This window comes from Mesocricetus auratus, unplaced genomic scaffold, assembly GCF_017639785.1.
Source record: "Mesocricetus auratus isolate SY011 unplaced genomic scaffold, BCM_Maur_2.0 Super-Scaffold_100007, whole genome shotgun sequence".
Taxonomy (NCBI): domain Eukaryota; kingdom Metazoa; phylum Chordata; class Mammalia; order Rodentia; family Cricetidae; genus Mesocricetus; species Mesocricetus auratus.
This window is the reverse complement of record NW_024429191.1, coordinates 82,301,119-82,315,653: the sequence shown is the minus strand read 5'-3', so window position 1 is coordinate 82,315,653 and position 14,535 is coordinate 82,301,119. Positions and strand designations below refer to the sequence as shown.

At 38.6% G+C, this 14,535-nt stretch overlaps 1 protein-coding gene and 1 pseudogene across 1 annotated transcript in view; one reads left to right on the top strand and one right to left on the bottom strand.

Annotated features, from left to right (window-relative positions):
* The window catches only part of LOC101834266, a 71,359-nt gene that overhangs the window by 17,972 nt on the left and 38,852 nt on the right, over nt 1–14,535 (bottom strand). The window contains exons 17-23 of the mRNA XM_040748069.1: nt 12,387–12,485; nt 9,825–9,878; nt 9,072–9,167; nt 8,499–8,552; nt 7,856–7,960; nt 7,060–7,113; nt 6,539–6,643 (exon numbers count right to left, since the gene is read on the bottom strand). Of these exons, the coding sequence (XP_040604003.1) occupies nt 6,539–6,643; nt 7,060–7,113; nt 7,856–7,960; nt 8,499–8,552; nt 9,072–9,167; nt 9,825–9,878; nt 12,387–12,485 (567 nt within the window). The remainder of the gene's footprint in view (nt 1–6,538; nt 6,644–7,059; nt 7,114–7,855; nt 7,961–8,498; nt 8,553–9,071; nt 9,168–9,824; nt 9,879–12,386; nt 12,486–14,535) is intronic.
* LOC101827748 lies at nt 5,281–5,776 on the top strand (annotated as a pseudogene).

Sequence of the window (14,535 nt, the reverse complement as noted above, 5' to 3'; positions counted from 1 at the left end):
AAAAGATAACATATAGATTTAATAAAAGAAAAATAGCTAATCAGTGCTCTTAAAAGTTACAAGTTTGGCCGGGCGTTGGTGGCGCATGCCTTTAATCCCAGCACTCGGGAGGCAGAGGCAGGTGGATCTCTGTGAGTTCGAGGCCAGGCTGGACCGACAGCCTCCAAAACAGAGAAACCCTGTCTTGTAAAACCAAAAAAAAAAAAAGTTACAAGTTTGGACAAAGACTTTCATTTTCTCTCCTGACGAAAATAAAAAAGATATTGGAAAGCTGGTGTGGTGGTGCATGCCTATGTTCCCAATATTTGGGAGACACAATTATGAGGATCACTGCAAGTTTGAGGCTAGTCTAGTTTACATAAAGAGCTTTAAGCCAGCCAGGGATACAGAAATGCTGCTTCAAATATAATATAATAATAACAATAATAGTAATAAATAATTACAAATAAAATCAATACTTTTTAAAAAGACTACATGGGCTATAGAGGTGGCTCCATGGGTAAAGTGTTTGATTGGAAACCATAAGAATTTTGGGCTGGAGAGATGGCTCAGCCATCAAAGGCCAGAATCACAACCAAAAGAACATAAGAATTTTCTTTTAATTTATTTTATGTACATTGGTATGAAGATGTCAGATTCCCTGTAACTGTAGTTGCATTGTAAGCTACTATGAAGGTGATGAGAATTGAACCTGGGTCCTATGAAGAGCAGCCAGTACTTTAACCACAGAGCCATCTCTCTAGGCCCAATATAAGGAATTTAATTTGAATCTCAGAACCCATGTGAAAGCTACAACACATTCTCATAACCTAAAAGCTGGTAGTCATAGACAAGAAGATTCTAGGGGATCACTGGCCAGCTAGTCCAGCCAAATCAATGAGCCTCAGGTTCATTGAGACTTTCTCTCTCTCTCTCTCTCTCTCTCTCTCTCTCTCTCTCTCTCTCTCTCTCTCTCTCTCTCTCTCTCTCTCATACACACACACACACACACACACGCAATACATGCGTGCGTGCGGGAGGGTGTGAGGGAGTAAGGAAGACCCTGAACACCCATCTCTGGTCTCTACACATGCCCACTTGGGCAAGTACACCTACCCCTGTTGGGGCCCATAAAGATGGCTGCTCTCCATCTTGTCTTAAGGTCAGAGAGTTTAAAACTGACCTTAATAAGTCAAAAGACCTAAAGGTCTAAGGTTTGGCTGCTGTAGGATGTTTCTGCCTTGGTAGCAGATGTCTAAATAACAACAGACTTGGGCTCAGGTGTGTTTACTCTTGACCCTGAAGACAGATAACAGGCATGGTTACCAGATTCTTGAAGGATTAAGGGAAGTAAGTCTATTTGTTTCTCATACATGATAATAGAAGTCTTTTTCCACGTCCCCTCCTTTTGGTTGGGTACTTAGGAATGTTGAAGAATAAACTAGGGGCTTTTAGTGTTTATTGGTTTGTCCTTCTGACTCTATCTTGTGTCTCTATTTTTTTTAATGTCTTTACCTACCCTTTCTCAATCCATATTTCCCCTCTCAGGTATGAACCAGGCAAGCCAGCTAACTCTGACAGTAGCCCCACAAAGACAGGTTCCCACTCCCCCCCCCAAATACATGCACACATACACAACACATAGACAGTTAATTACTTAACTAACTAATTAATTTAAAGAGTGTATTGAACATAAATCTAGAATATAAAATAGGAAATTTAATGAATCAGCTCATCATATCAATATTGAAAGATCTGTTCATATGGTCTATTATATGGAGATGGAAGGACCTATACTTTAACATGTAGTGTTGGGGAAGTCCTGTGTATATGTCAATAAATTACTGCTGGCCAATAGGAATCTAGATAGGTGGGGCTAGGAGTCCAGGAGGATTCTGGGAAGGAGAAAGACATGTGAAGCCATGGGGGTAGGACGCTGGGAACTATTCTCCGGTAAGAAACATACTTAGATTATCAATTATGGGGTAATTACTTAAGGCAGAGCTAGCTAGTAAGGGACAAGCAAGGCCAACAGCTTCATAATTAATATAGCCTCCTGTGTGTTTATTTGGGACTAATGCGGCTCTAGAACCAGGCTGGCGCGGCAGAGCCCAGGCGACTGGTGGGGGATAAACCAAAGCGGCTAGCAAAGAAAAAGATTCTCTTAACAAAATGGTGATCGGGAGTGGGATCATGAATTTCCACGAAAAATAACAAAAGATTTAAAGGAATTTTAGAAACAGAAGAACGGAGAGAAGCACAGATTTTTGGTAGCAGCATTTTTCTCAGGTGTGCTCTGTTTTGCTATTGACAAGCCGAGATTCACGTGGCTCGCTTACCAGAGTCTTCCTGACTCGCCATAAAAAGAAAAAAAAACAGCAAGGTTGTTTTAAGAGACTCTACTAACGATTGAAAGGTGTGTACGTACAGCTGGAAGTGGCAGCTTTTGCTGGAGGTCAGCATGGACTGAGGTGGTAAGCTGGAATCACGCTTACGCCCGCCATCTTGACGAAAAACCGGCAGTTTAAAACAGCCGCGGTTTTACAGATAAGACAGGTGGTCAGAAAAACATAAAGATTTACAGTAAAGTCAGACTTGGATAAAGAAAAACCTCTAAAGGTTTACAGTGTGTTTAAAAATATATGTGAGATTGAGAGAGAAAATGAAACGACAAAGTGGTAAATAAATAAAAAAGCCGGCGTTGTGGTGGCGCACGCCGGTAGGATTTACTCCAGAGGCAGAGGCAGGCAGATTTCCAAAGAGAAACCCTGTCTCAGAGAAAAATAAATAAAAGTAAAATAAATAAAGTAATAATAGATAAATAAATAAGCCGTGCAAAGATGGAAAAAATACAGAGAGTCTGGATACTGTCCGGTATTGTGTTTTTCAGTTTTTTTGCTTGCTCAGGAAGGAACTGCTACTAAAGTACACTTGCTTATAAATGCTGCTAAATTAATACAACTTATATCTTTTGAAAATGCCTTGACCTCAAAATTTAAGTATAAGGATATGTTACTTGGAAAAGGAGAATTTGCTTATGTTTCTACAGAAAATGAAAAGCTGAGAATTCCTTCCAGGCTTCTGTGGTTTCACGAACCAAGACCCCCGGAAGCAGTGGACCAGGTGTTCCAACGACTGAGACAGCTAAGATGATACAGCTTTACAAACCCCGAAAATACGGACGTATACAGGTTTCTGAGTTTTATCATTGTCCCCATGGTATAAACAGCGCCCCCTTCCAGCAGGAAGCAGTTTGGAATGAGCGACGTCCCAATTCCCATCTTGTTTATAAATCTTTGTTTTCATTTAAATGGGATTGTTTATAATTGGCTAGTGATCACAGCCAATTTTTTTTAATGGTAAAAAGGGGAATTATGGTATGGGTATTGCTTTTCATTTATTGATACAAATTCAAGGTCAATTTTGTGATGTTTATATTTCTCCTCTTGATTAAGTATTGTGCTTATACTGATCTTCTAAAATGTAATGCATAATTGAATACAGACTATAGATAGTTACTTATAATAGAATTTATAGTTAGGTAAGTTAGGTTTTCTAGATATACAGAAATATATTTGACATAAACAGTCTTCAAACCTCTCAAAGACCTTCAGAACATGGCATTTAAAATGGTTTAGGGTTTTTCTTGACAATGAGAAATGTCTGCTCCTGGCAGCACCAATTATGTCTGAGAGGAAAATGGGCATCGAAGAAACTCGTTATGGAGTTTGCTTTCAACATGGCAATATTAGCCATTTGGGCAAGAAACTGCTCTTGCCTAGACTGTTTGACTGTTGTTGTATAATCTGGACATGCAGGACCCACAGAAAAGTGACTGCTGAACTCAGTCTTACAGGGTTCCTGCTTCATGGAAGAGTCTAGGAGACGTTCTGCAGGACAAAGAAAAATGACTGACAGACTGCCAACGCAGATGGACAGTTTGAAATTTCCTGCTTTGCTGAGAAATCTTCTGGACACATTGTGGCCTATGGGCTGAAGATGGATGCCCCAACGTTACAGAGGAACTTCGGGTGACTGTCCAGGCAGTAAGATATCTCTGTTAATCCTAGTGTTTATATATTATCCTTCTGTGGTCTTTGATGGAGTTGAAGACAGATAGTTATAATTATAGTTTTCCTTAGTTATGATAAAAGATAAGCTACATATAGGACTTTGGACTCACAAGGATGGGATGGATGATATTTTCTTTAAATCTTGCTAAAATATTGTAACTATGTTCTTACTTGATAACTGTTCTGTCATATACAATTTGACTATGTTAAAGTTAAGACCTTTCGTTTTGTTTAAACAGAAAAGAGGAGATGTTGGGGAAGTCCTGTGTATGTCAATAAATTACTGCTGGCCAATAGGAATCTAGATAGGTGGGGCTAGGAGTCCAGGAGGATTCTGGGAAGGAGAAAGACAAGAGAGTCAACATGTGACGCCATGGGGGTAGGACGCTGGGAACTATTCTCTGGTAAGAAACATACTTAGATTATCAATTATGGGGTAATTACTTAAGGCAGAGCTAGCCAGTAAGGGACAAGCAAGGCCAACAGCTTCATAATTAATATAGCCTCCTGTGTGTTTATTTGGGACTAATGCGGCTCTAGAACCAGGCTGGCGCGGCAGAGCCCAGGCGACTGGCGGGAGATAAACCAAAGCGGCTAGCAAAGAAAAAGATTCTCTTAACAATGTAGAATATGGTATGTAAAGAAATCATATGGATCTCATATGCATCTGCCTTTGTGATTGTCATTCACTATCAAAATGCTTACTTTCTTTTTAGTTATGTGTGCAGGCATGGCTGAGGAGGGGCATGTGCATATGAGTGCAGTGCCTGCAGGGGTCAGAAGGGGGTGTCAGATCCCTTGAAGGTCCAGGTGACTCTGAACCACCCAATGCAGATGCTGGGAGCTGAACTTGGGTCCTCTGAGAGTGGTATCTGGCCTTGTAGTTGAACCCTCTCCAGACCTTCCACACTCCCTTTTCAGACTTCACCTCATCTCTCAACCTGCTCCCAGAAATATTTTCATTAGGGACAGAAACAGTCACAAAGAGCAGTGGGCACATTAGCTAGGTTGCACAACAAAAATATGATTTCAGAAATTCAGACCTTATGATCTGCCACAGAATTATTTCAAGTCATGTTTAAATAAAATTGTAATACATTAGAATGGAGAAAGACTTATTTCAGTCATTCTGCTCAGTCATTTACATTTAAGGCTAGCACTAGAATGAGAGAAGAATCTATTTTCAATGAAAATTTTAACAGTAGCTTTCCAACTTGGGCCTGGCAGAATGGCTCCCGCAGAGAAGGGTGGCGAGAAGAAGAGCCGTTCTGCCATCAACGAGGTGGTGACCTGAGAATACACCATCAACATTCCCAAGCACATCCATGGCGTGGGCTTCAAGAAGCGTGCTCCTTGGGCACTCAAAGAAATCTGGAAATTTGCCATGAAAGAGATGGAGACTCCAGATGTGCACATTGATCCAGGCTCAATAAAGCCGTCTGGGCCAAACGAATAAGGAATGTTCCATACCAAATCCGTGTACGTTTGTCCAGAAAACGTAACAAGGATGAGGACTCACCAAATAAGTTGTACACATTGGTAACCTATGTGCCTGTTACCACATTAAAAAATTTACAGACAGTCAATGTGGATGAGAACTAACCTGATGAATGAAAAATAAAGTTGGAGAACTGCCAAAAAATTTTTTTAACAGTACAGGAGAAAAACCATTTAAAGCTGGTATGCTGCAGAAAACACTCTTAATGATTTCTTATTCTCTAAACTTCCAGTTAAAGTTCTCATCCATTTTGGTTTCACATCCCTCCATTCCTCCTTATTATCTAAGGATATTCTATCACTGAATTAAAACTTTGAGAAGATACAGGTGGTGGTGGCCTACACATTTAATCCCTGTACTCAGTAAGCAGAAGCAGGCAGATCTCAGAGTTCAAGTCAGCCTGATCTGCAGAGGGAGTTCCAGGACAGCCAGAGCTGTTACATAGAGAAATCTTGTCTCAATTAATTGTGTATAGAAACTATATATATATATATATATATATATGTGCTTATATATATATATAGTTAGGTATGTATACACATGATATCACATATAGTATTTACAATATAGTCTAGATATTATAGTTTATATTTATATGATATGTGTTTGATTAATTATTTAATTAATATGAGCTAGGTGGTGGTGGAATACATCTTTAATATCAGCAATAAGGAGGCAGAGGTAGGCAGATCTCTGTGGGTTTGTGGCCAGCCTGATCTACAGAACTAGTTCCAAGACAACCAGGACTACACTGAGAAAACATGTCTAGAAAAAAAGCCCAATAAATTAAGAGTAGACAATTCTTTGTCCTACTAGCAGATTGATAGGCTACAAAGACAGGTTATTCATAAGCCAACATGTAATGTCAAAGCAAGGACCTTATTTATATAATTGTAGGTAAATATTGAAAAGTTAAAACCCTTTATATTTCTCCTCACAAATGTGCTCAATTATAAGTCCATGAGGTCACCGCAGTGCGAGTCCTTACCGTCAACTAGCTGACTTTTCATTCGTTGTAGTTTATCTTGATCCCTGTGTTCTAACTCCACATCTTCTGGAACACTTTCCACGTCTTCAATACCTAAATCTTTTGCTTCAAACATCGGAAAAATAGGTAAGAATCTCAGGCTTACACAGAATATTGTATTCATCATAGAATGTTTGGGTGGTTTCTCTTCATTAGGAACTGACTACTTTTATTTTACTTCACCTTCTCGTGTGTTAAGACCATTTACACTTTATATCATAGACACACCAAAGTTTGTAGGAAATACTCCAGAGAATTAAAACTTGTTAAAATATTGTTGTGACGTGTTTAAGAAACATTTGCTGTTGAAATGTAGATAATTTAAATTAAGCCTGCAAGCAGCATGGCAACAGATGGAGTCACTGAACGTTTTCTGTTTTGTTTTTGTGGTTCTGGGAATTGAACACAGGGTGTGCACATGGTAAGCAAGGGCTAGCTCTGTGGCTGAGCTGCATTCCCAGCACTGGAAATTTCTTACTTACCTACAACCGATGTGACAGTATCCAACAAATTTCTGAACGAAGTCTTTCCATTATCTGTTAAAAAAAGAAAACAACCATTGTTTACTTATATTGACGAAGACTTAAAAAATGTAAAGTTGCTAAACTTGGGAAATAAAGACCAATCAGAATAGATCCCCTCTGCTCACTGGACTCAGTCACAAGTATTGAGAACCACTCTATGTTAGGGAAGGCGCCTTGGTTCTTTGGGACAGGACTGCTATGAGAACACAAGAAGTTCTGTGGCTGACTTGGGTACCAATTCCTCATACTGGGTTGTCTTTCTCATCCTCACAACAAGGAGAGGTGCTTAGTCTTACTGAAACTTGATAAGCTATATTTTGTTGATATCCATGGGAGTCCTACCGTTTTCTGAATATAAATGGAGGAGGAGTGAATGTGGGGGGGGGCAGAGGAGAGGTGAATAGGAGAAGAGGAGGAATGTAAAACAAATAAATAAATAATACTTTTAAATTTTTACTCTTGTTGTCTCTAACTTCTTGAAATTTTTCTGTATTTAAATTGTTTCTATTTATGTCTACCCCAAGGAACAGTTTCACATTCATCTTTTCACCAAATCTTCAGGACAATAGCAGATATGATCATATTATCAATAATGATAAATGAAATTGCTGAAATGTAATCTTTAATATCGAAAGATGGAACTTACTATTATATGCTTGTTGAAGTAGTACTTGCTGAAAAACAAGAACTTTAAGGACTTGTGTGAAAAAGCTACCATTGTCAGATGCTCACAAGCAATTTAATTACATCTTACCATCAACCTGCAGATTTTCCTTTAGGTCCCTCATTTGATTTTCTGTAAGTTTCATGTCCAAATTTTGCAAAACAGACTCCAGTTTACTAACATCAGTATCATCTCCTATAGAAAAAAAAGTAAGCAAACTTTAGCTACTCTCTTACTTCAAGGCATTGCATCCGGAGCCTTACAGTGATCCTAACCCACAAAGACCAAGGCCCTGTAGAGTCTGTCCAGAATGACCATCAACACCAGAATGACACCCAAAGTAACTTTCCTGATCTGCGTTTTGTTAGCTAGCTGGTTGAGCACTGCTTAGGAATTCATAGTTAACAAATCTAAGGCTTTTGAACAAGAAGTATCATTTGTTTTTATTTCCTCAGTGCCCAGACTGCATTTATCAACCAATATAATAATGTATGCAAAGTTTTAATTTATTTTTTAAAGAGCCAACATGGTATCTAATTATTTCCTTTCCTTCCACTACAGAACACACATGATATCTGCAAAACTCCATCCAGATTTTTAGAAGAAATGTGCACATAGTGTAAGATTACAGACAAGGGTGGCAGAAATCACAATCCTATTATTAAAAAGTTGCACAAACATAAAACTCGGGGATCTCAAATTCATCCACTTTTCCTGTATGCATTTCACTCACCTTCAATGGCTTCCACACTATCAGCCAATTTCTTTTGGTAGAATTCTCGAATATCTGCATGAATGGTACAAATCAGATTGCAAGCGATTCATTGAGTCATTTTAAAAGCCATAATTCAGAATGATAGACACAATTGCAAATAAACAATATTATTTTAGAATGGAAAACCCTTCTATGGGGCCTCTCCACCCATTCATCTATGTTATCCCTCTTAACATTCCTCCTATCTAATTCCTTTCATTTCTCCTCTTTAATTTATTCCCATTCAATTTATTTCTTTCATTCCTCCTAGCTAATCCTGAGATTGCCTGATCACTGGTTTCTAATGTTAGAAAAGGCAGTTTTTTGGCTAATGGCAGGATCAGTGATTGACAGAGTACTTTTCAATAATGCAGTTGAACTTTCTTTTAAAGGAGAACTATTAGAACTTTATTCTAAAAAATGAAAAACTTTTTGAAAAATTTTTGGCAAGTAACTAAATGGCATTTTTATGTAAAATAGATAGATGAACATTCTCACAGAACAGGTATAACTACAAATTATCTTAAATTTTATGCAATTTAATATTCTTACCATCAACAGAATTATTTGTTAGATCCATGCTTTCTCTAGATAGGTCCCTTAAGTGCAGGATGCTTCTTATCTGAGTAACACCAATCGGTTCTCCTTCTAATGGCAGAAAATATAGATGAATAAGATGAATAAGACTTTTTTAATAAGACCTAAGAACTCTAACCACACACTGATGTTCACGCTTACCCAGTACTAACTGCTGTATGAACAGTAAGAGCACAATGATGCCTACCCATCTGTTAGTAATAACCATGGAAATGTGATTTACTTTCTGATTCCTAGTAATATATGACATTATTTAATGATGCTGTAGTGTATAGGACCAATTGTTTTCTGTAATTATGAGACAGCCTGTGCTTATTTATTTATTCAGAGACAGGGTCTCATTTAAGTAATCTTAGTCATTCTGGAAATCACTTTGCATTTGCATACCATGTTGGCCTTGAATACACAGAGACATGCACTACCATACCCAGCCAAAATTCATTGTTTTATCCCAGATAATGCTTTCTCTGGGCCTATGCATGAGGAAGGGCAGTAATAGCAAAACCTTCCTTGGGTAAAGAAGATGCCATCACCATTTCATAAAGCGTTGCTTAATTAAGCAATATATAATAAGGTCCTAAGACATTAGATATGAATTTCCATAATACAAATGTTAAAAAGAATAATAAACAGATGATTGAATAACTCAGTATGTTAAAATTAGGGTAGAGAAACAGGATTTTAGACTCACGGTATTTTCTCACTAACCTTTTTCAGCTTTTATCATATCCACTAATTCGCTGACATCAGTCTTTTCTTTTGCTATAGGAAAAGCCAGAATTGAGAGACAGATAATAAAAACATTATTGCGAAAACACTAACTGAATTTAGGAACAGGTATCTACACACTCCACACTTGCTAGTATGCTCAAATTGTAGGACAGATAATAAAAAGAATCAGAAAACCTCCACACATTTTAGCAAGAAGGTAAATATGGAACATTTGAAAAAACAATTGTATAGTTCCTTGGAAAGTTAGCCACATTTACCATTTGATTCAACAATTCCATGTGGAAGAATAATGAAAATATTTTCATACAAAAACTGTACACAAATAATTAAAACAACACAATAGACAAAAAATAAAATGATCTAAGTTTCCATCAATTGATAAATACATAAAAACAATAGGAATTGTATCCACAGAGGAATATGACTTAGCAATAAAAAGGAATGCAGTACTCGTGCTGCTATATGGATGAGCCTACAAAAGATACACTAAGTGAAATCAACCAGTCATGAAAGTCTGTAATACTCCAATATAGGACACATCCAGAATAGGTGACACATGCAGAGGAAAAAGACTTGCAGAGGCCTGGGCTTGAGAGGGGGAGGCGGTGTAAGAAAACAGGAGAGTGATGGCTATAAGGCAAGAGTTTTCTTTTGTAGCAGATGAAAATATTCTAACAGTAGGTTACAGTGGCAGTCATTCAACTTTGAATACAATTTAAAAACAATAAATTGCACAGTTTAATATTGTTATTGCCTCTAGTTATGTAGTTGTTTGCCCAAAACTCAATAACTACAACAAACTCAGATAATATAAACACCTCACACTTTATTATAGAATGTACACTACATCAGTTTAAAATTTTTCAATCAAGTCACCATATCTTAATTCATCACATTGAATCAAATGTTTAATGTGATTGCTTATCTGTGCTTAATGTAAACTATGAGGGAGTCACTGGCCCTTGAACACAGAACCCAGACCTTTGAAAATTGCCACGTGAGCCAGCTTCTGCCAAGATGACATAAAACCCAGCACAGTCTCTGCTAAAAGCTCACATTATCAGGACTGGTGAGATTGCTCAGTGGTTAAGAGCACTGATTGTACCTGCAGAGGACCCAGGTTCAGTTCCCAATACCCACACAATGGCTCACAAACACCTGTAATTGCTGTTCCAGAGCATCTAATGACCTCTTCTGACCTCCACGAGCACCAGGCACATAAGTGACAGACAGACATACATGAAAGCAAAACATCCATACAATGAAAATAAGGATATAATTTCCCATTTTATAAAGGAAGGGCAATGCTCATTTGCAATGCTATGAATCAAGTTGGAGAAGGCTGAGTGAGAATTAACTCCCAAGGTTTAACTTGTAGTGATCGGACAATGAAACAGAAACAGCAGCCAGCTTAGTGCATAGGGTTCCCAATTGCAACGCACATTACTCTAATTTACCACAGAACAGTTTTCATTGCGCTAAAAGGTCACATGAATTCAGGGTATCCAGTACTCCTCATACATGAGAAATTTAATGCTAATAAGCACCTACCCACATAACAACTGTGACAACTGGACATGTCTCGCATACAATCTCTAAAACCCAGTGTAAGAAGCAAAGCACTTCCTTGGTCAAATGCCCCAGTAATAAAGAATAATTTGGTTTCTATCAATTGCTCTGATGTCTAAGATCAATCACAGGAATATAAGACATAAATTAAGAGGCATAACAGGAGAAGACACAGTTGAAGAGAACTCAGTTCATCGACCTGAGTTCAATCCCCAGGACACACATAACAGGCACAACAGTACACACTTGCAGTCTCAGCACTGGGGAGGGGCAGACAAGCAGGTCACAGGGACTCAGTGCAATCCAGCCTGGTCTACCCAGCATGCTCCAGCCCAATGAGAGACCTGCCTGGAAGAACTAGGGTTTCATTCCCAGCATATACGTGGAAGCTCTAGCAAATTCAGTTCCAGAGGTTCTGATGCTTTTATCCAGCCTCCATAGGCACACACATACATGCAGTCAAAACCATGTGCATAATATAAATAAATCTTGAAAAATGTTTCTAAGGATCCTAAAATAAATAATCCATGGCATCTGAGGAAACACCCAAGGTTGTCTTCTTCCTCTGGTTGCCATAGGCTTATGCAAACATTTACACCAAATCTACACACACACACACACACACACACACACACACACACGCATTCACAAACATGAGTACACACAACACATATAGAGATACACAAATAAATCCAAACATTTTCAGGATATAAGACATGAAGACAAAGTTTTTTTCTGAAGGAAAGTGTCAAATGAAACAATGAATGGAAGATACTTTCATTCTGCCCTCTTGCTAGTCCTGAAGATTTTTTATTTAATGAAAACTAAAACTCAACTTCATCTGAGGAATAAGTGCTTCCCCAAGTTTTCCAAAATGCCCTTTGATACAAAGGACACTAGTTCTAGAAAACTCATATGCATGGTCACAGATACAGACTCTTCAAAAGGACTTGTTTCTGTGACACTCACCCTTAAGGCTGTCTGTCGATCTCTTGAATTCTTTCTTTGAGAGTTCAGTCTTCATCTTCCCCAGAATGTTGTCCAAACTGCGCATATCAATTTTTCCTCCTCAGAAAGGCAAGAGGAATGGAAGGTAAAAGAGACAAATATTTTTTTAAAAACACATCCATTTCTGGTATTATTAGCTTGGTTGGCAAGTGTTAATAAAGTAAGATATACAATTTATTTCTTTGTATCATAATTTAATATTTTTATATGACTATCAGAACTATAACTTGGATTTTCTTGTTCTCCAGAAGAAAATAAGATAGTTAAAATAAAACCTATTTCCTTTTAGCTTATTTTGGGACAACCTGAGAGAGCAAAACACAAGAGTATTTTACGGTTTAGAGTACAAAAGTCACAGATTTCATACTTTTAAACATAACAGAAACCACTACTAGTCACTTGAGCTTCCAGATTTCTTTCCTGTGGAGTAACTGTTCATCCTTCACTGCAGTCTGGGCTGTATGTCTCTTAACCTGATTTTTTATTTAATTTTTTCCATCTTATTCTCTTCTTATTCCCCTGACTCCTCTCTGGTCATTGGGAACTGATTATCACAGTGACAGAAGTTACAGCTGGAGAGGTGGCTCAAATATAAGTAGTTCTGGTTGCAATGTCTTGAGGACCAGAATTCAGATTCCAGTACTGACATAGCAAGCTGGGTACCCACAAACACCTGTAGCCAGCTCTGAATCTGGGGCTTGCTGGCTTCCAGGCCACCTGAGAAAATGGAAGCCTCCGACTCACAGAGGGACCCTGCTCAAAGATTAGGTGAAGAATGATAGAGAACTATACCCCACTCCCTTCTAGCCTCTGGGTGAACACCTGCATGTACGTACACTCACAAATATGGACACTCTGTTGTATGGAGGTTTCCTCAGAATTGAGATATCCCTCTGGGAGGAAGGGGAAGGTTCTTCAGATTTAGGAGGCAAACAAAATATCACATGTCTGGGAGAGCAGGAACCGACATGATTCTTGGAGGCTCCTATTCAGTTTGACAACTTAGGGAATCAGACTCCATCAACTCTACTCTGAGAGGCTATCTCCCAGACCCTCACAGCCACCTACAAACTATGCAGAGAGTTCCAGGTCACAGCTTCTGTGAGACTCACCTGTGCTGGGGTGAGCTTTTCCATGAAGCTAATGCTTTTTAAGTCATCCCAGGTCCTCTAAGAAATTCCTCATTCATACTCCTCTTAGTAACCCCAATAAATTTATCAATTAAAGCTAGACTTTGGAGAAATCATTAGTTTGGTCTATCCTGGATTCCCTTTCTGGGTTATGTTGCACCAACATATGTTGCATACATTTAGGTGAATGGATATAGAGTTCTTAAGATAGCATATGTTTGAGAATTTTTGAGGGGATGAATTTGTAGTTTTGGGCAAATTCATGGCCCACCCCAAAAATTACCAGTCTCTTGCACAGAAACCTTCTACAAACCCCCTTCTAACTTACCCAGTATTTTCCCCCACTGAGTTTAATTAAGGTTGTTTGCATGAGTGGGAGTTTGATGGGGGAAGTCCTTCTGTGTATATGTTTGTCTTATTGTTAGATAAATAAAGCACTGTTGTCAAATAGGGAAGCAAGATAGGTAGGACTAGGAGTTGAGGATGAGTCTGGGAAATGTAGTCAAGAGTAGAGAGTTGCCATGTGATCCCGGGAAGAAAGGACACATGAGGCTGGCTTCCTAGGTAAGATAAGACCTTATAGAAATATACAGTATTAGTAGTTATGGGTTAATACTTAAGACAGAACTAGTCAATGAGAATCCCTGGACATTGGCCAACAACATTGTAGCTAATATAGTCTCTGTGTTATTTGGGGTTGATGTGGCTCTGGAACAAGGCTTGCAGGAAGAATACTTGTTACAGGACTTTATTGACTGGAACATGAGCAACTTATCAGGGGCTTCACCAGTGAGGAAAATGTCAGCCATCCCCTAGACCCACTAAGAACCCACAGGCTCCCTTCAGTGAGGAGTGGGGTCTCATGGGCTTCTCCCCAGGCATGATGAAATAGTGACAGGCCCAGTCTTGTCCATGTCTTATATGGGTAACCCTAGCTGAGCTCACCAATACAATGAGTTAAGATTCACTATGTCTCATTT